The sequence below is a fragment of the Centrocercus urophasianus genome, unplaced genomic scaffold, assembly GCF_019232065.1.
Source record: "Centrocercus urophasianus isolate 14NV4802_14NV808 unplaced genomic scaffold, USGS_Curo_1.0 seq_27, whole genome shotgun sequence".
Classification (NCBI taxonomy): domain Eukaryota; kingdom Metazoa; phylum Chordata; class Aves; order Galliformes; family Phasianidae; genus Centrocercus; species Centrocercus urophasianus.
The window spans coordinates 12,525,275-12,547,214 of record NW_024884833.1 but is presented as its reverse complement, the minus strand read 5'-3'; the positions used below and the strand labels follow the sequence as shown (position 1 = coordinate 12,547,214).

General features: G+C 39.3%; 1 protein-coding gene across 4 annotated transcripts in view; it reads right to left on the bottom strand.

Annotated features, from left to right (window-relative positions):
- NTRK2 (neurotrophic receptor tyrosine kinase 2) overlaps positions 1–21,940 on the bottom strand; it is a 201,586-nt gene that overhangs the window by 125,110 nt on the left and 54,536 nt on the right. For all 4 annotated transcript variants that reach the window (XM_042826967.1, XM_042826968.1, XM_042826972.1 and 1 more), the window contains 2 exons: positions 20,779–20,879; positions 18,904–19,003 (listed from right to left, as the gene is read on the bottom strand). In XM_042826967.1, coding sequence (XP_042682901.1) covers positions 18,904–19,003; positions 20,779–20,879 — 201 coding nt within the window. The remainder of the gene's footprint in view (positions 1–18,903; positions 19,004–20,778; positions 20,880–21,940) is intronic.

Sequence of the window (21,940 nt, the reverse complement as noted above, 5' to 3'; positions counted from 1 at the left end):
TTACAAACTATTCATTAAAAGAAACTTCAAATTAATTTTAGACAACATGATCTACATTTAGGCAACAACTGAAAAGATGTCCCTTTTTCTAAATTCTAGACTATGCGAGATATATAACATGTTATATATATTTTCATATGCACACATATAGGTCTGTGTTTATATACATTATGTTTATTACTGTAAGCAAGCAGAAAATGCCATTGATTGTCCATGCCTCCACTTAGGCTTTCATAGTACCCACTGACACAGAACAGGATTTTTAAGTCCCTGGATCTTTCCTAGGGTTGAAAGGCATTTGAGCACACTGTCTGTGAAGAATAACCATCTATCTCTAAAAAGAAATGTGTTTTTTCTTCTTCACAGAAAGGGATGATGAAAAGTGGTAATTTACATGGCAGGAAAATACCAAGAAACTGCCTCTTTATGTTGTTTAAGCACTAAAGCAATTTAGAAGAGAAAAACTGGAAGAAGAAAGCCAACAATTAGATGAGATGTTGGAAGGTGTACGATAATTTTCTCCAAATTTATCTTACATTTCACTACATCTTCATTCTGACTGAGTTTTCCTCCTCAATGATTTTTTTTCATTTTTCTTGTAAAGTTTCCATTCCTACAAGTTATTTCAAACAGCTTTCAAATGGATATATCTAGTTACTGTGCTATTTGCTACAACACAGAGAAAGCTTGCTCTTTCCATCTTGGCTCATCTAACAATCCTACTGCAAATCACTCTCCAAATATTATTATTAATTATTAGTTATTCTTCAGAGAAGTAATAGCTTTTGTTATTAAGATTACAGAACTGCTCTTCTGATTTCAAAAAGCTTCTATTTAATAAAGCAACCATGTTAGGAGGCCGGATAAACATCAAGCCGAGATTTTTTTTAAAATGTGATCAGTGCAAGAGAACATGAAGAAAACTATCAAGCAGCCAAATGACCACTGACTGTAGGCATACTCTTGTAAAGATGCTGGTCAACAGACATAGGTACACCAACAAGGTGCAAGAATGAAATGACTTTTTTTATTTACCATCCACTGCATGAAGGAACAAATGCAACAACTTGTTTTTTCACTGCCACATGGCAACACACTGGCAGAAGTCCATATATATGCACAGAAGAGTCAATATGCACGGTCTGTATATGCACAGAAGAGTGCTCAGTGATGCCAAAGACAGTAAGCTCATGGATGTAAGGAATGGGTTATTTTTAAAGAGTCTTCTAGTTTCCATTTCAGCAGCCTATTTAATTACCAGCACTTCCACTTTCTAAAGATCAGAAAAAAGATCTTCCTTGAAAACCACTGCTTCAGAAACTGATACTTCCATTACCCTCTTTTTCAAGGGCAAAACAGTAGCACTGCTAAAGTTCGAGAATAACTACTGGCAGTATTAAAGTTAAGTTAGGTGACTTGTATACAAGCAGGACAGCAAAACCCACTGCAGTAAGTAATACTGATATTAGTGTTGTAAAATAAAATGGTAACCATAATCTTACTATAAATATATAGGCCATTAAAAATTTTGAATTGCAAAATTGCAGTCAAAGGGAGATTATACCTTCTGCTCTACATTCTGAAACACAACAGTTGTGCTCACCATGGAAATTTACATTTCTTTATGCTAATGAAAAAACTTCCAAGAGTTAAAGGATTATCAGTAAAGAGCTAGTAAGTCGGGGAATAAAAAGGACATTTAATTAAGTAGGAGCGAAAGATGAGCTGTGGATTACAGTGACAGGCTACAAAAGAAAGAAAGTGGGGAAACCTACATTATAACAAAACTAGAAACCAGTAGTCTTACTAAAATAATTGCAGTGTGACCAATAGTCTTACTAAAATAATTGCAGTAAATTTAGCAAGAATTTGGCAGTTGGCAGACCAGAAGCAAAATTATCCTCTTTCATTCATGCCACAAGCGCCCTACCTGTAAAGTCATTCACAGTGCTTATCCTGCACCAACCTGGAGTTCCTGTTTCCACCAGTGGTGTTTCCATGCTCAAAAAGCAATAGGATGTAGAAACCAGGCTAGAACAAACAAGTTTGCTCTCACTGTTGGCCAAGCTATGCAGCACCCGTCATCACAACACAGTCTGCTGTTCTGATCTAAGAAGGCTAATCAAGTACTTCTGTGCATACAATTACTTTCACACTGTGGGTGGAAGAGGTCTTATTTTTCTGCTTCAGTCATAATTTTAGTTGCACACACTGAACATCACCATATTCCTTGAAATACTCCAAGGAAGCCTATCCACTGCCCACTTACTGCATTCTTCTTTGAAGTGTTCACATCCAATCTTGTGAACAGCACAGGTTCACCTGGTATTATTGTTGGTTTACTAGTCCTCTGGCAATGATCATCCTGAGGACATTACTTCATGTAGTCCCGACTTTTGGCAGCACTTCCTACTAGCCCTAACTAACATATCATTCACTTTCTGTGCTAGTTTTGCATGAACTGTGGTTTAGACCTGATTTTCCAATCCAATCTTCCACATACTGTACTTCTTTGCAAAACGATTATTGAATTCCTTACAGTAACTCTCATAAAGAAGAAAATGAAATTATTTTCACAAACTAATGGTCAAGGTGATGTTAGTACAAGGAATCCCCAATGACATTTAGTTCTGCTGAAGACAGACTAAAATCTACACAGAGAACTACAAAACATTATTTTATAGAAAAGGAAAAACAAATCTGTTTAATTTGGCTGCAGGAATCACGCAAACCCATGCAAAATTAATTTCAACTCACTTCGCGTGTGTTTCCATCTTTAACATTTTAAACATGTTTTTCATGATTAGCAGCCTTTTTTAATTAAGTGAAAAAGCAGAAATGTGTCAGATGTATAACTGTATTTTAAGATGTGAATCATAGCCAATAAAGCCATAAAGTATTTCAAAAATTGACGTACTTGCATGTGGATTTTTTTTATTTTTATTTTTTGTTTAAGTGATTAAACTATGAGTATACTGCGCACATAAAAATACTGAAACACCAAAAAGTTCTGATAAGGAAGCAGAAAACTACTTTCAGCCACATTTGGGGAGGTAATTATTTGCAGACTGCTGACAGCTTATACACCAAACCAAGAATGTCTGGCACATATAAACATGAATATGAACAAGGACATGAGCATGGTTGTTCATGAACACCTCTGTCTGTATGAAAAGGATTTGGTCTACTGTCTGTGTTCATAACTACCATTAAACACATTGAGTTTTCTCACTGGCATCAGCACAGTATCCTTTGCTATACCATTTATGTTTTGGCAGTGCTGACAGGTTTATCTATACCACAGCTAAGGGTGCCCTCCAAAATTTCAGTTCCACTTCTCCATAAACATTGTGTAGATAAGGCTCACCCAGGAGAGTTGCCCTGATCTGCATCCTGTCCAGGGAAAGTTCAGGAGAGACCTTATTAGCTGAGGCTTCTTCCTGTTATCTCCTTTGTGAGTTCTGCTGCAGAAGCAATGTTCCAGCAAAACATTGGTATTTCATCCCTGGCTTAAAAAGCTATTTAAGAATCACTCCAATGTGCCTCCCTCATCCAGTGCCCAGTGTTACAGTGCCAAGGTTAATTGAGGAGCTAAAGTCCAAGATTAAGTTCCACCTATTCTCTGTGAGAATTTAGTTTCCCATGTCACTATAAAGATACTTTCCTAGATGTTCAGAGAAGCTGACACAACCAACCACAAGAACTCTGCCAGCTGCACTTCTCTTCCTAAAGAAATACCCACCCCCATCAACAAAAATGAGTCTGATTCCCATCTACACTCCATTACTGGCGGACTAGTATAAAGGGGTCATTGTGTAAAAAAAAGTCAAGCTCACTGACCCTTTTTTTAAATGAAGGATGCCATCAGCATACCAACATCTTTAGATCTCAAACATGCATTCTGTGCAGCCCATTTCCACTTCTCTACAGAACAAGGACAGGACTTCAGTTTTGAACATTAACAAGACAGCTCTTTGACTAGGTAGCTGTAATAAACACTGAATTCTGAACTCTCCACTGTAACTGAGGTTTTTCTTTTTTTTTTTTCCCCTGAAAAGAAGACAAACCAGTGATCAAGTTGTTAAACTGAAATTCTGAACTGATTAAATGAAATATTTCCATAACATAGCTCACTGTCCTGAATACCTTTCCAGGACTGTAGCAGAGAAGAAAGGTTAACAGTACTAAGCTGCAATTGAATGAACTGGAAAAACACAGGATATCTAACTAGCTGACTTGGAAATATCTAGTTAAAGTTTAAGTATACTTGAAGGTTAGGACAGCTGGAAACCTAGAAAACTCCCTGAAGCTCTCTGCCTTGTAGTTAAAAGCCAACTAACAAGATTAAATGTAACGTGCAAAAAATAGGGGAGTTCAGTGGCAAAGTGTGTACTGTTCCAAGCCCAGCTGGGGTATGCAATAGAACACATAAACTTCATTTTTCTTGCTGTGGTCAGCGATAATAGTGCTCAGACTTATGCTTTGTGCAATCAAAACACCTGTTTGAAGAAGCACAGCTTGTATTTAGCATAGTTAAATACACTTGGCATAGTTAAATAGAATGGTCTGTATTTATACAAGACAGAATTTTTGTCCTGGATTCTGGGAGCAAATCAAGATTTTCAAAACTTACCACCACTGCAGTATCTAAGTATTTAGATGCTAGGCAATGTCATTGTGATGAATAATGAAAGCACTATGGCATGAGCATTTTTCAAAGTACACAGATGGGTCATAGCCAGTTGCATAAATGACTGCAAATACGGTTGGAATTCCTCTCCCTTTGGTGCCAGAGAGTAAGGCTGTGAGACCCCAGAGCTGCCACAAAACACCAGCACGTTCTGGATTGCTGCTAGATAAAAAAGGTACAGGAAGGTAGAATAAGACAGTCCTACTCTACTTTTCAGACTACCAGCTCCTCACAATACACATTCTGCATCGTTGGGCCTGAAATATGCTACTGGATGGATACTTTCAGCCTCTGAACGTCCACATGTACTGTGGCATGCATCATGTTTAACATCCATGTATAGGCTGCTTTCTCAAGGACTGAAATGAAAAACATTTCCTCTGCACTCATGCTAAATCATCTGGTGAATTACGGGGAGATTTTACACTAAATCAAGTATAAGCAATTCCAAACCACAGCTTTGCTAAAATAAAGCAAGGTATACTTATTTTACACTCTTTTTCACAAGAGCAACAGAACACCTAACAAAAAGAGAGAAGGAAAGTTTCTTTCCTTGCCAACCTGCCTGTGTATGATAGATGCAAGAATGCCAGAATAGCCACGTCAACGCAACCAAATAAACCACTCTTTCCCTGCCTCTGGCAGGAGCCAGAAATGTCTGCCTAAGGGATCACAGAAGCACAATGCAAGTGCACAGTCACAGTTATCCAGAATACCTTTGCAGCCCAAAGCTGTCATGTGCCAGAGGTAATGTCTTTGTGCTTAACAGCTGTATCACTCAGAGCCTCTGTGCCATTTGCCTGGGATTTACCATATCACTAGCAGGTTTCATGAATTTTTCTGATGGCAGCAGTTTGCCTGAAGTGTGCAGGCAGACTCCAGAGCAAGAGCAGCTGCAAAGCACAAGATTCAGACATCAAGAGTAGGAGTTATGTTACTTGCCTAGCCAGGAAGCTAGCACTCAGAAGCACAGAAAGAGGGAAACATAGTAGTATAGAATATCTACTGGCCTGCAAGATGACTGAGGGCTCTGAAAGCTCACAGGAGTACTCTAAGAGAATGACACTGATCAGAAATCTTTACTGCATACTCACAAACACAAAAGTTGGCTGCCTGTTTCAATTTGACTCTTGAGTAGCTGCAGTGTGAGAGACGTTCTACAAAAGAGCTGTATCAGAGCCAGCTGAGGACAGGCTGTTTTTAGTCATGGGAAAAGGACAAATAACAGTGCAGAGAATGCAGGGGGTTCATTACCGAGGTCCTTTCCAAATAAATTTAAGGAAGTTAAGAAATTTTGGTTCAGGTATCAAATTTGAAACAAGTATTTCTGTGAGGAGCATTCCTGCTGCTGCCTATTGATGAAAATCACAGCAATATAACATCTTGAAACTGCACAAATATACAGAAACTAAACCACAAAATGTTCTTGGAAGACTTTGGGCATCATTGGTTTCAATTGTGTTCACCAGCTCATTTTTCTGGGTGCTCCCAGTTGAAATGAAAGGCTCTTGTATCTCACTGATTTTGAAAGAGTGTTTCTCTGCTTTCACTGTTTACCATTTCTTCTGTCCAGAACCAAAGTTAAAACTTCGACTTGAAAGTGTCGTGCAGCCTCCATGATGAGGCTGGAGTCAACTTTAATGGCATGAGGTTTCCTCACAAGGCTGATGTTGGAGTAACTCCTCTGGTGGCAGAAGCCTCCCTGCACTACAGATGCTAGGACCCATCCTTTCTGTTACTCCATGAGGTTGATGTGATTAAAAAACAAAATGAATCTGACGGAAAAATCTCAGTTCTGACTTCTCAGGAACAGCTAACATTCAGAGAAGAAAAGAAAAGGAGGGGCTGGCAGCAGCAGGGGGACCAAAGTCACACTATCTGGCCAAACTGTCAGGAGTAAGTGAAATGTTCTGTAACTTGTCATGAGCATCAGAAGAACTTTGTAAAAATAATTTCTTAAATGTCTGCATTATTCCACTTAGAATTCAGCTGAGTGTGTTCAGGGTGTTCAGCTATATTGGGAAGCTGAGTAACTGTGGCGTTAACCTTTAAAACTAAGAATAAAACACATCTAGAATCCGGGACTAGTAATAGTTCCTGAACTGCTATTTTTGTCCATTTCACTTCAGGATAAAGGACACTATTCCAGCAACCCTCTACCCCTCTTCTCTTCCCTTCCTCCCCCCACAATTCTTTAGAAAGTTCCAAAAATCAAACATAACAAAACAAAATGGTAAGATTCCCATCTCCTCCATCTCCTCCTTAAAAAAAAAAAAAAAAAAATCTCAGAGATATAAAGCTGATCTTATTTTGTTAGATCTGATTTCTCATTTCCACACAGGTAGTGTCAGTTTTTCCTGGTTTCTGTCACCAGCTAAGTGAATAGCCTTAAAAGGACAGTACAGGACAGAGAACAAAAAGAAGAGCAAATGAGTAGTATTAGAGGCACTAAGGTTATTTAATAATCACACTCCAGTAGTGGACAACACTGAGAAGGAGGAACCTCAGCCCCTGGTGACCTGCAAAAGCAGTCTCCACCTCCAATCCCCACCCTCCAGCTTTATTACCAATAACAGATAAAAAGCTTTAACAGCTATAGACACTTGTGACATTCATGACCAAGATCCACAAGAAGAAACTGTACTACCAGTCCATAGTGGATACCATACATAGAAGGAATAAGTGCTTGCAGTGGATGAATCCCTGTTAAAAGGCAATGAGGCTCCCCTCTGCCAACCTGACAGAGAGTCTCAAGAGAGTCTCTCGCAGGTGCCAAGATCCAGGACATTGCCAAGATGTTGCCAGAGCTTGTCAAAAGAACAGTCTACTATCCACTGTTGGCCTTTCTTGTGAACATGAATGACAATGCATGTCCAAACATGGGAAGAATCGAGGAAGACTATAAAGCCCTGGGAGCCCAAGAGAATAGTACAGATGCACAAGCTACCTTCTCTTCAATTTTACATTCTGAAGAAAAGAGGATAGCCAAGAAGTGATATCTAATGCATATTAACTCCTGGCTATGTGGCTGGTGCTGATACAAAGGTTTTAGTTTTTATGACAGTAAGAATTTTTATGAAGATTACAACCTCTTGGTGAGGGATGGGTTCCACTGTCTAGAAGAGGCAAGATAATTTTTGGCAGCAGGCTGGCCAACCTACCACAGAAGGCTTTAAACACAATGATTAATGAGCAGGGTCCAAAATGCAATTGTACCTATTGCATCTGAGTAAAGAATAAGCCAGGACAACCAGAACAGTGAAAAATATTATTCAGCTGTCTCTCATGAAATAAGTCAGAAGGCCAGCTACCCTTAGGGTGTATAAGCTAAGGAGGTCCTCTTGCATCCCTCTAGGGAAAGCTGCATCCTCTGCTCACTTTTCTTCTCTGAAGTACCTGTACACACACAGCACAGGAAACAAACAGGAAGAACTAATGATTTGTGACTGCAATGCCATCATGAATGTCTATGTACCTTTTTAGGAAAGACAGGCCAGAAAGTCGAGGCAGTGGAGTTGCTCTATGGGTGTGAACAGAAGGGCAGACTAATATGGGTGACATCACTGTGGGTGCTTACTATGGAGCACCTCATCAGGAAAAGAAAGTTGATGAGGCATTCTATAGACCGCTGAAAGTAGCTTCACAGTCACAGACACTGGTTCTCATGGAGGATTTCAATCACTCTAATATTTGCTGCAGAAGCAACATCACTGGGCACACACACAGACCAAGATGTTCCTGCAATAGAAGATGGAATGGAAGATAATTTAATGATGTAGGTGGTGGAGGAGCCAATGAGAAGAGGGCCTAGATCTTACAAACTATGAGGACAGGTTGGGAATGTGACGGTTGGGAGCAGCCTAGGATGCAGTAACAGTGAGACAGTGGAGTTCAGGATCTTGTGTGAAAGAAACAAGGCAATAAGCAGGATTGCAGCCCTGGACATCATGAGAGCCAACTTTGACTTCATTAAGGACCCATTTCGACAAATACCATGTGTTAGAAGATCAGAAGATAAGGGAGCCGAAGAGAGTTGGTCAGCATTCAAGTACCAATTCCTCTGAATTCAAGATCAGTGCAGCATTCAAGTACCAATTCCTCTGAATTCAAGATCAGTGCAGCACTAAGAGTAAGAAATTAGGCAAAGGTGGCAGGAGACCAGCATGGATTAGCAAGGATTTTATAGAAAAACTCAAATAGAAGTAGAAAGTTTAGGGAAGGTGAGAAAAGGGTCTATCCACTTGGAAAGAATACAGGAACATTGTTAGAGCATGCAGGAATGCAATAAGGAAGGCCAAGACCCACTTAGAATTACATCTAGTGAGGGAAGTCAAGGACAACAAGAAAGGCTTCTTTAGGTGAATCAACAAGAAAGGATGACTAGGGAAAATATGCATCCACTGCTGAATAAGAAAGCTGTTTTGGTAGTGGAGGACACTGAGGACAAAGAGTTACTGAATGCCTTTTTTGCTTCAGTCTTTACTGCTAACATGGTCCCTAAGGAAATAAGAGTCTGGGGAAAGGAAGACTTTCCCTTGGTGGAGGAGTATCTGGGCAGAGGTTGTCTAGGCAAACTTGATGCACATGGTCTCCAATGGGATGCACCCACAAATGTTGAGGGAGCTAGCAGAAGTGACTGCCAAGCCATTCTCAATCATCTCTGAAAGAACCTGGGGAACGAGAGAGGTTCTTCAGGACTGAAGGAAAGCCAATGTCACTGTGGTCTTCAGGAAGGACAAAAAGCAAAACCTGAGAAACTACAACTCAGTCAGCCTCACCTCTGTCCCTGGGATGTGATGGAACAACTTATTCTGGATGTCATCTCCCAGAAAGTAAAAGAAAAGTTATTGGGATTAGTCAATATGGATTTGCCAACAGGAAATCATGCTTAACCAATCAGCCAGCCTTCTACAATGCCACAAGTGGCTGGATAGATGAGGGCGGGGCAATGGATGTTATGTACCTTGACTCCAACAAAGACTTTGATGCTGTCTTCCATAACATCATTGTAGGTAAGCTTAGGAAGTGTGGAATATATGAGTGGAAAGCAAGGTGGACAGAGAACTGCCTTACCGGTAGAGCTCAGAGGATTGTGATCAGCAGCACAGAGTCTAGTAGGAGGCTGTATACAGCAGTGTTCCTGGCTGCAGTCTTGTTCAATATCTTCATCAGTGTGTTGGATAAAGGTATAGAACACACCCTCAGCAAGTTTGCTGATGATGCGAAGCTGGGAGGAGTGGCTGACACACAAGAAGGTGAGACCTGGAAAGACTGGAGGACTGGGCATAGAGTAATCTTAGGAGGTTCAACAAGAGCAAGTGCTACCAGGGAAGGGAATAACCATATGCACCAATACAGGTTAAGGGCAGACTTGCTGGAAAGGAACTCTGTAAAGAAGGTCCTGAGTATCCTGGTGGACAGCAGGTTGGCAGCAGTGTCCCCTTGTGGCCAAGAAGGCCAGTGGTATCCTGAGGTGCATTAGAAAGAGCATGGCCAGCAGGGCAAGGGAGGTGATCTCCCTCCTCTGCTCTGCCACGGTGAGGCCACATCTGGAGTACTGTGTCATACTGTGGGCTGCCCAGTTCAAGAAAGTCAGAGAACTGCTGGAGAGAGTCCAGTGGAGGACCACAAAGAAGATGAGGAGGATGGAGCATTCCCCTTATCAAGAATGGTTGAGAAAGCTGGGACTGTTCAGTCTCGAGAAGACTGAAGGGGGAACCTTACCATTGTTTATAGGGTGGGTTTCAAGAGGATAGGGCTAGACTGCTGGATGTGCCCAGTGACAGGACAAGTGGCAATGGACACAAAATGGAATGCAGGACATTCTTCATGAACATAAGAAAAAACTTCTTTACTGTCAGGGTGACAGAGCACTGAAACAGGCTTCTCAGAGAGGCTGTGGAGACTCCTCAAAGTATACAGAACTTGCCTGGATATTTTCTTGTGCAAATTACTGCAGGGAACCTGCTTTATCAAGGGGTTGGACTAGTTGATCTCCAGGGGTTCCTTCTAATCCCGATTCTATGAGACATTCCTGTTTAAAAAGGCAATTCTGACTTTTATTTATGGCTTTGGGAGCAGCCTAGAAATCTACACAAAAACAGGCAATACCATTTCTACTCATTTATGGAGAGAAAAGGCATTATGTATTTTTCTGATCCTTAGAGTGGAACATCATCCATGCTGATGACTGAATATAGCCACAGTCTCAGAAATAAATAAATGTAAAAGGTTAAAACAGTGCCTGAAGCAGGGAGGCATACTTACGTCACACAAGTGAGGAAGCACAAGGGAGGTACCATATCTTCTGTAAGAGAACTGCCAACAACTATGAGTCAGTTGGAGAATGTGTGTTCAGCTACCCATAAAGAAAATACCTTGGAGAATTCACAGGTTGCAGTGCTAAGGCTGTGTCAAGAACTAATACACAAAGCTGCTCCAAGCCTGTAGATATCCTTGGAAATGACAAACATGTATGGGTTTATGTTGGTGGGTGGGCATATGTGCGTTGAAAAAGAGATATGAAAAGAACCCATTCATTCAAATAAAACAATCTCATTTGAATTTCTGCCCAGAACTGAAACAAAAATAGTGTTCTTTTTGCTAGATATTGAATTAGCTTGGTTACCTTTCGTCTGTATTTTTCTCCTGGATTTTATACTACTCAGTCTCTTCCTAAGCAGCAACAGCATTGCTACAGTGTTTTTACAGCATTTTGTGTTCACTCTGAAAATGAACTGTTATGAATCTTGCAAAAAGAAAAATCTATTTTTTATGCTTTTTCCAAATATTTATTTTTGAAGAGTATAGTGCTATGAGAATATACAAATAAGCCGAAAGCACTATCAGATGCATTAAGGAAAGCTATTGATAAAAAGTTTCTCTTGTGTTTTCTTGCTAGATCAGACGAGAAAGAACAAGTAGTTTGCCCAGCCTGGGGAAAATTCAAATAATCATAAGAAAACTTGAAAAATCGCATGCATTTTCTGAGCAGCTTTTGCTGCTGTGGCTCTTCTAGACACACATTTACCTGGGAGATACTTAAATGAGACTGATTTTTTCCTAACTTCATCCATGCGAATTTAAAGGACATAACTCCACTGAGGAAGCAGAACAATAGCAGCTGTAGAGAGAGCCAAAGCACAGTGTGCTGTGCAAAACAGTCTCTGAGCTCATGGTGAATCTTTCCCTGTGGTGTGAAACACAATACCAAAAGCTTTTACAGGAATGAAACAAAAAAGGCACACCAACTGCACTCAGCATCTGCTAACAGAATTCGTAAGTAGCTAGTACAGACAGGCATTTAAAAACACATCATTATGAACCAGGTAATTAGAACATTATGTACTATTCAGGACAAGCGCAGGGATTCCCAACTTCAGGAAAAAAGAAAAAAAAAGAGTTCTATTAAGATAGAGTCTGAAACAAAAATTAATGAGTTTGACCATAGCAGGAATCTTACATCAACGTTTGAAAGCTGAGGAAGGCAAACATGTGGAAACTCACAAACTCACATAAAATCTCCCAGGTATTGTAAAAGCAGTGGAGCAAAGTCCTAGGCAACATATACTTGTAATCCCCAGTGGTGTTACTCAGCTGAAATTCACATACCTGAATCACATAATTCTCATGAAAAAGATGTCATTTTACTGTAAGTAAGATACATTCTACTTTAAACACAAGGGAAAAAAGTATACTGTAAGGGTAATTGAACACTGGTACAGTTTGCCCAGGGATGCTGTGAAGTCTCCATACTTTCAGATCTCCAATCCTGGCTGTACACAGCTCAGAGCACCCTGCCATCGCTCACTCTGCTTTGAGATAAAGGTGTTGGACCAGGCACTACTCAGAGTGACTGTCAATGCCAGCTGTGCTGAGTGTCAACATGAAGCAGACCAGACTGCGGGAGCGACAGAACAATTGCTCAAACAGTATCTGCCAGAAGCCCCTTCCAAACTAACCAGTTTGCTAGCTGGAGACTGAGATACAAAGGATATAATTTCTACCTAAATAGAATGAGTACCTCCTATTTACCTATTATTCACGTTCCCACCTGTGTTGTTTTACAACTGTTGTTTTTTAGCACCTAATTTCCTAGCATCATCTAGCCTCAGCATTTGTCCCTGGTTTTGTAGTAGATGATACTTAAAGCATTGGAGAACTGGGGCCACTTCAAAAATAAATAAATAAATAAATAAATAAAAATAAAAATAAAAATAAAATAGCTGACTCTGCTATTTTTTGCTCCTTCTCTTTCTTCATCTTCCTTCACTTATCTTTTGTACTTGCTCTCACTCTAGTTACAGATAAACAATTATTATTACCCACATTCTCTCCTTCTTCCCATTGCACTCACCTTCATATTTTTAACATGCAGCCTCCTTTCTTTCTAAAACTCATTAAGGGCTAGACCACTATTTGTTCTCACAAATAGCGCGTTCTTAAAACAGTATGATCTGTGTATGGACAAAAGTTCATAAAAAAGCATGTAAGTGTCCAGGCATTGCACTTAAGAAACTGGAAGAGAAACTCTAGGCTCTAAGTAATGCAGCATGGACATAGGCTGAATGTAGGTCAGCTCTCTGCAGTTTACACCCTTAGGTCTGACTCTTCGGTTTTGCTACTACCTTGATTAAGCTTTGTTTTAGGGCTTATTACTGTAAGCCTCAACTGATATCAAAGTAGAGCTCTAGAAACTGGGCTGGATTGTTCTCTTTCCATCTGTTTTCTAACCTGTCTCTTCTACATAAATACAATTGGGCAAATGAGGATTCAAGACTTGAAAGTGTTATTGAGACATTCTGTCAGAAGTGGTTATCACAAGTGCAGAATGAAAATATTACTCAGTAAGGACGCTACATACCACCGTTCTGAGCTTTTTACCTAAATTACAATATTGTAAGACAGTTGAGAAGTCTGCTACATCTGAAGATGAGTTTCACTCTGCCTTCTCCTACACTGTCTTTCATACCAATGCTCAAAATATAGCAGAAGTTTACGAGCCAAAGCAATACAATAAATGATACACAGAAGAAGAAAAGGAAATCTGTCATTATGAATGTGCTTGTATTGGGATAACTAGTATCTTTTAAGAAAGAAGTTTTCAAGGAACTTTGTGGGCTAGAACAAAAGATACTGAAATCACTTGAGAGATGAAGCTATCCTGAAGTAGGGTAAAATTCAGTTTTGACCTTGTTAGGCAAAATCTATGTGTTTCTTCCCAACTTTTAATCAGCTTAGTGAAAATGCATGGCATTCCGACTGATACTCCAAGCGACACACAGAAGTCATAACAAGCAGCTAGCTTGTTATGGTCTTGAAGGAAAGGTACTATTTTGGGGTTGTTTGTCCCTAAAGGAATACTGCTTTATTCTCTGAATTAACCCACTTGATGTCTGGTCAAAGAAAGCCAAATTTCTGTACCCTGAGCTGTACAGACTATAAAGATCACAACAGGGGCAAATCGTTCACGGACAGCAGTTCCATTTAGGACATGGTAGGCAGTTCAGAAAGAGATCAAGGAAGAAGAAACGTTATTCAAAGTGTGACCTTCAAGCTCACAGAGATGAGAAGACAGCTAGCACAGGCTAAGTGTGATGGGAATTTCAGACTCTGTTTGTTCCCTTCCTTTGCACTGCTGCACAAGTCTCAAAACACAGACAGAAGCTTCATACAAACATTCAAAAAACCCTCTAGCCCCAGTGGGATTAAGTACACATATGTTTCCCTCTACTTCTGTCAGATTCTATTTGTTACTTTCTTAAGAGAAAAGGGGCAGCTTTAGTGAGAGGTGGGTTTTTCCTCCTTTCTGTCTTTGGTAAAATGTTCAGAAACGGTCTATCATAACAGTAAAACAGTTGCAGTAACACTCTGGTCTGCAGCCATCCACTTCCAGTGCATCTAGCAAGTAAAAGAAGTGCTATGTATATTGTCCTCTTGCTGGAATACAGGCATCCCATGCTACAATTTACTATGGTTCAAATTAGTGAAAATGTTTCCATCCTTTTAACTATGCTGTTTCAAACTTTATCCACTGACCTATCTTACATCAGTTTCCTCCATGCTTACATCCGTGCTATATTAACATTTGCAAAACATGAAGTTGGTTATTTTGCAACTAGCTGTTTATTTACAGCCATTTTTTCAACAGGAGGAGTAGAATAAAACAGGACTAGAATAATTCTTCCATTAATTCTCCCAGAGAGATCACAAGCCTTCTCCTGCCCTCTTTACTTCAGTTCCCTTTCGTTATTTTTCAGTTTCATAAGCTGGTTACATGGAGTCAGACATACACAAAAAATGAGATAGAGACATCCTGGCAGACTGCAGAGAATTCCCACTGTAAGAACTTTCACATCCTCCAGCAGGCAAGCAAGCCAAGGTGTTTTATAAGAGTAACCCACAAATCCTAATGAATACATTTAAGAAATTAACTGAACCATTCAACATTCATACTGCAGCATCTTGCAAAAGCCTAAAAGCCTCACCTCCAGACCGAAGCAACCAAAAGCTCCACACAAAGCTGTTCTCAACAGACTCCATATAAAAAGGTGCTTAAAATGTACACACAGAGAAAAAAAGAGATATCTAGGTTTCACCAGCTACCCTGATGAATTTTTCAGTGATATCTGGAAGTCTAGCACACCATTCACAGACCAGTGTATTTTTTCATACTAATCATATTTTAAATCTGCTCTTGCATAGACTGCAGACGAACCCTAAATTAATACAGCTCCTGAAATCAATCATCAGAAACTGCTATCTCTCCGGGTTCTAGAAGACAAGTGAAAAGAAGCAACACAAATATAAGAAAAACTTCCTTATATGGTGCAACTCAACTCCAGCTAGAATCCAGAACAAACACAAACAAAATACTCTGGTTTTATTAGTGGTGGTGAACAAATGAACTGATTTGCTTTTTGTCTTTTTCTGCTACTACAGTTTGGAAAGATAACTGAGTGAAATGAACATATTTCAAGCTGCCCTGTCATCTGAGATAGACAACATGAAGAGAAAAGCAAAAGAGAAGTTATTTTTACCTCTTCTTACAGCTCTTCTGTACATCTTGCTAAGAGGTTATTAGAATAGCCAATGGACTGGAAGCCTGCAGAGGCATGAGGCTCCTTATCACACAAACTAGATTCTTTTCTGCTCTTCCTGTAGTTACAGGAAGAAGGCAAGGGGAGGCACGTTGGCTCTATGGCACTCTGTGGTTGCTCAGCACAGAGCTTCCAGGTACAGCCAGCTCTTATGCACTGTAGTTCAGACAACAACCTCTCATGCCACATCTCCTTCTGAAGAGATTAGATACTGTCAGTCCCACACTCCAGCCATTTTCAAGCTCTGTAAGCACAGAATTATTCAGCAAGGACACAGTGCAAGTATGGGACAGACGATGCCCGTGAAAAAAAAATAGGATAAACAAGCACTAAAATGTATGATGTATAAAACAAAGTATTCAATATGATGCAAATGCCTTCCATGAACCCAAACGGGATGAAAATTTTATCCCATATATAAAGTTTTTATTCTGCAGGATATAAAGGAGTGGTGCCTATTCGCATACTTTTGTCCAATCTTAATAGAACACTTTTTCCCTCTTTCACATATAAGGCTAAATCAAAAATACTACTGAATGCCAGTCTGATCAATCCAGCTACTGGGTGATTAGTTTTTCAGTTTTTGGTTTTTTTCCCTAAATTACTTCCTAAGGAAGAGTGGAGAGATTTTTAATGATAAGGTGTCTGGGGTGACAGTATTGCATGTCCATGAAGCAACAGAAGACTGAAGAACTGCCTTTTATGAATGCAAAACATGCATTCAAATTTTGGGGAATATTTGATGAGATTTAAAAAAAAAATTAAATAACTATTTTCCAAGGCAATCTAGATATTTTATTTTCCCCATTACCCCACAGCACCAAATATGAAACAATGTCTATATGCAAAGTTGGAAATAATTTTGCTGTCACTGAATTCGAAGACATATGACTCAAGGAGTTCACAGATCTGATCCTTTTTTTCCCCAGAACTTCACATTATACTGACCAAAATTTAATGTAAAAAAACTCTCTTCACCTTTGCATTATTTTACTTATAGTCAAATGCCTCAGGTTGTATTAATTACCAACATATATTTATGCAGTAGACTTTCAGAGGAGGTAATATTATTATTCTGGGTATGACTTATCAAAATGGTGCTATGATCTCAGGCCATTAAGTATTGCCTTAATATAGTAAACATACTGATTATATTAATTAAGAGAGTGTATCTGGGATGCAGTGTCATTGGTAGAGCTATACTTAGAAGTTCAGGTGTGAATGCAAACTCTGGAGGAGTTTGAGGTTCACATCACAGAAAACAGAAGGTCATTCTTTTCTAATGAAATATTTAACAGTTATTTGTAGCTCACAGTGACATTTCACAATTGCCACACACACTATGTCTGTGATAAGTTTGTGAAGGAATGTATGTGAACTGTGAACTCGTATTACTGCTCTTGGTAACCATCACTGGTTATATTTAGAGAATAAAATAAACTCCACACTTGAGGTTGCTGCCTTCTCATAATTTCACAGTCATTATCCAGAAAGTGTACCCTTATTAAAATATGACCTACCTAATCAACTGCAACAAAAGAACCACTGAAGTTAAACCTACTGATCATCTAAGGCTTATTTTTGTGCAAAAGTTCTACTTGAAAATACCAAAACATGGCTGCCATATTGAGTGCTCCCAAGAAGGTAATTAAGTTTCTTATCAGGCAAAATAAATTTTTGCACATCCACCTTCAGGGTACAGTTTCCTTCTTAATTTCTCCAGTGTGTTGAAATACACGTGCAAATTTTGGAAGATGTGATAAACATTTGGCTTTAAAGAGCTAACTTTAGATGCTGCCAATCACCACTCTCATTCAGCTTCCACTAAGTTGCTTTCTATTTGCAATTCAGAAAGCTCTGCACAAAAATAAAATTTACATTTAACATTTGTTCAGTTGTTGGAAGTTTTCTATAGTATCTGGCCAAGACCATGAGCTGCAGGCTCAATGTTGTTTTTCAGGATATTTTACCATGACTGCTCTCTTTTAATGTTACCAAAAGACCACAACAAAAAGAGGTAAGGGAAAAAGTTACTATCCTTGGACTATCTAAACTTCTGCTCTGCTCAAACCTCATCCGCTCCAGGAACTCTTCTATAGGTAGAATATAGAAACACCAAATATACAGTAGGTATCTCTGAGAAGAGTAATGCCAAGGATAAGCCAGTCTCTAAAGTTTGCATCTTTGTGGTAATATGTCATAAGCAGTAATGAGAGAAAGAACATATGGTTAACAGGAGCCTAACAAAAGTCTAGTTTACCTCTCCCTCTACAGACCCTCAACTATACACCCTAAAAATAAAAGTATCTCTTTTGTATGCAGTAAAGAAACATTTAGTCCTCATTTTTCTTTTATTTTTCTTTTACTTCTTCCTTCCCCCCCACCCCCCCCTTTTTTTTTTTTTTTGGATTACAGTTCTACTGATATCTCCAAATTATGTTTGATGTGATCAGTAAAATAATACAGTAATAGAGTTATAGCCCTTTGTACATCCGTGATACATGTCCCTCCATCAAGCTGTAAAATTAAAAAATGAATAAGTGGAAGAGCTGAGATGTCTCCCTCCCAAAGGGACTTGATCACTTGCCATCCTCTCCAGCTGACACTTACCAATATACACACAGCAGCTCACAAAAATGCATCCGTCAGATAGTCCTGTAAAACAGCAGGCACTGCAAATACACCTTCTACTCTTGCCACTGTTTTTCTTCACATCTATTATCTTAAGGCAACATTTGCAGTATGCTTTTATACAGCATGGATTCCCATCAAATAATTGTATTCTAAGTCATATCAAAATAAATTTAACTTCCTACTTTCTTCCTCCCTACACTGACTCAGTATTTTACTCCAGAAGGTGTTGTATGTGGCTGTTCAGAAGAATGGAAAGAAATGGTATTTGTCATAAAAAAAAAGAGCAGAACAACTTGATCCAAAATTCTGTATTCCAACTTGCATCTGTCTCTGCCTTTACTTACCTGATGAATGAATGAGACACTAATTGTGATTGCCATTCATTTGGTTATCTCAACTGCTCTTGGTGCAGAAGCCTTAATATGTAAGCTTATACAATCCACAGCTATTATGGAAGACATAAAAAACAACACTGCTTACCTTTCATCCCAAACTTAGAGTGTCTTCCAAACTTCAGAATAATGAGCATTATTACTAAGCCAGTGCATACCAGTGCTGCAATTCCCACCACAACATACACCTATAAAAAGAGGACACAAGTAGATTTGTTTTGCTCTCATGAACTATCTTCAAAGACATTCATATTTATTAACCCAGTTATTAAGAAATTCATTTCAATCAGGAGGCATTTGCACTCAGATCAAAGACGACAGAAAACTGCTACTTGTTGAGGTTTCTTCCACCCTATGGAGACTAGAGATTCAGAGAACTTCTGAGAACCACTTTTTCAACATCTTACATGTTCAAGGTGGGGAAGGGACACAGAGTGGCATGTTACAGGAAAGCAAAAAAGTAAAACGTGTCAGAAAAAAGCTGCATCCAGTTCTGAAGCCCCAGCACAGGAAGAACAAGGAGTTGCTGGAAGAGGAGGAAGAACAAAGATGATCAGAGGGCTGGAGCACCTCCCCTGCATGAACAGGCTGAGAGAGCTGGGGCCCTTCAGCCTGGAGAAGAGAATGCTCCAAGACCTTACAGCAGCCTTCCAACCTGAAAGGGAACCTACAGAAAAACTAGAGAGGGACTTTTTATAAAGGTAGGTAGTGGCAGGACAAAGATAAATGGTTTTAAACTGAAAAAGAGTAGATTTAGACTAGATAATAAGAAGAAATTTGTTACTGTGAGGATGGTGAAACACTGGAAAAGGTTAGCCACAGAGGTTGTGGATGCTTTCTTCCTGAACGCATTCAAGGCCAGACTGGAAAGGGCCTTGTTCAACCTGGTCTAGAGGGAGGTGTTCCTGCCTATAGGAATGGGATAGGAACTAGACAGTCATAAAGGTCCCTTCAAACCCGAACCATTCTATGATACTATGATTTACTGTGAGAGTTGTTGAACACTACCACGGATTGCCCAAGTTGGCTGTGGAGCCTCCAACCCTGGAGATATTAAAAACAGAGACCTGCGACTGCTGTTGCCAGCCCCAGTTTGAGCCTGTGGGTGAGAAAACCAAACAATTTTCAGAAGTCCCTTCCAATCTCAGTCACTCAGAGGCTCTACTATCAGAGGAGATAAGAGTGCCTGAGATCCTCCCAGTTTTTCAGCACAGTCTATCACCGTGAAGCATTCACTGAGACAACACCAGCTGGCAGACCTTCCTTTCCTGCCTCTCCCCATATCACAGCTGGCTCCCTGAGCCACAGTGCACAGGCTTTCCCCCTCCTGCTACTGTGCAGGGTGACTGGTGTTGTGGACAGCCATGGTAACTGTTCACCTGCTGCTGCTCTCCAGCAGCTCAGTAGGCCAGCATGAGATGCAAGGATTCAGGTGAGGAGACCCACCAACACAGCTGCATGTGCTGAAGTCAAATACAAGTGCTCTTATAAAAAAAAAAAAAAAAAAAAAAAAAAAGATAAAATCACATTTTAGAGACGAAGTTAAGTGTCTGAGAGTTCATTACAGCATGACCTCTCCTGAGTTGAAGCTGAAGGACTGTATTCAAACAACAATTTTTAAATTGCCTTGGATGTCTTTGTTTTGTAAATAAAGAGTTGTTCTCTTTGGCTTAAATTAGAAGCAGAGTCTTGGCCTAAAAATTTACACTTAGTTGCTCAGAAGAGCATGAAACAAATTAAATAGCAATTTCACTTGGGAAGTAATTCACTCTTTCAAAAGAGGGGATGAGGGTCAGAGTGGGAGGCACTGCTCTAACGTTTTCTTTTTTCTGATTTTGGGTCATTTGTGGTAATAGCTCTGTTTTCTAGTAGCATAGGGTCCTATTACAATCTCCATAGTTTCACTGGTTATATACAGAAAGTCTGCCAAGATTAGGGATCAGGAAATAATGTATATACTTACAGTGATGCTATCTTCATTCTCTTTGTTGGAAACATCCGGAGAAGTGATTTGATTACTGTTATTTGTGGTGTCTCCAAGATCATTAGGCGTGGTTTCATATTCTTAAGAAAGGGGGAAAAAGGGTTGCTTTTATTATTTCTTAACTTCAGAAGGGAAAGAGTTGTCTTTATTATTTCAGCTCTGTAACACAGTAAGGTCAATAGCATATCTCAATACATACTTGCTTTTGTATCTGGTATACTATGGAGGAGATCCCTGTCACAGACAACTTTAAACAAATATGTTGTGACTGACAAACTGGAAAACAGAAGGTTGCTCTCTCTGCAGCTTTATAGAGAAGCAGTCTATGTCGTCATCTCTCTACTGGAAAACCTAGAGTTAAATAAGAACTCCATTCATAAAGCTATTTTTATGTGTTTCTGACTTCCCATTAAAAATGAAAGACTGCCCTCTACACTGAACTTCTCCAGCCTTGTATTCAGCCAAATATAGGACTGTCTTAGAAATTAGCATGGGGACTTCTGTCGAGCTGAGGTGAACTCAGCATGGCTTTTTAGCTCATTTATAACTATCAAATGTGAAATACCAGTTTTTCTTAGTTTAAAAAGTAATTAAAATATATTATTGAGTGTACAAGGGTTACAGTCTAGCATGACAAACTGTCACACAGATAAAACTTTAAAGAATTATATGCCTGAAACAGTATGAAGAAATTTGATTTATCAAAGTATTCCTACTGACATAGGTGTGCATTTGAATCTATTCCATCAAAAGGATGAACAGGCTTCAATTATTTATAATTATTTAAAAATGAAACAAATATATTTACAGTCCATGATTTTCCGTCAAATTTATTCCAATGAGATAAAAATAATTAAATACTATTCATATTTACTTAGAGATACATACATTAAAATACAGAACAGAATATATTTTAAGATTACATCTGGAAATATACATAATGTTTCAATTTTATGACTGCAGAGTGTGCAGATGAAAGAAACAAGGGCAATAACCGCATCTATTACTAATGCACCTCCAGCATTGTAATTTAAATTAGCAATTAATTGTGCATTTCTTTGTACATTTTGATTAAAAACAGTTCCATGAGCCTACAGATGAAATCATAGCTGTGAATATGAAAAATGCAAAGTGCAGAGGC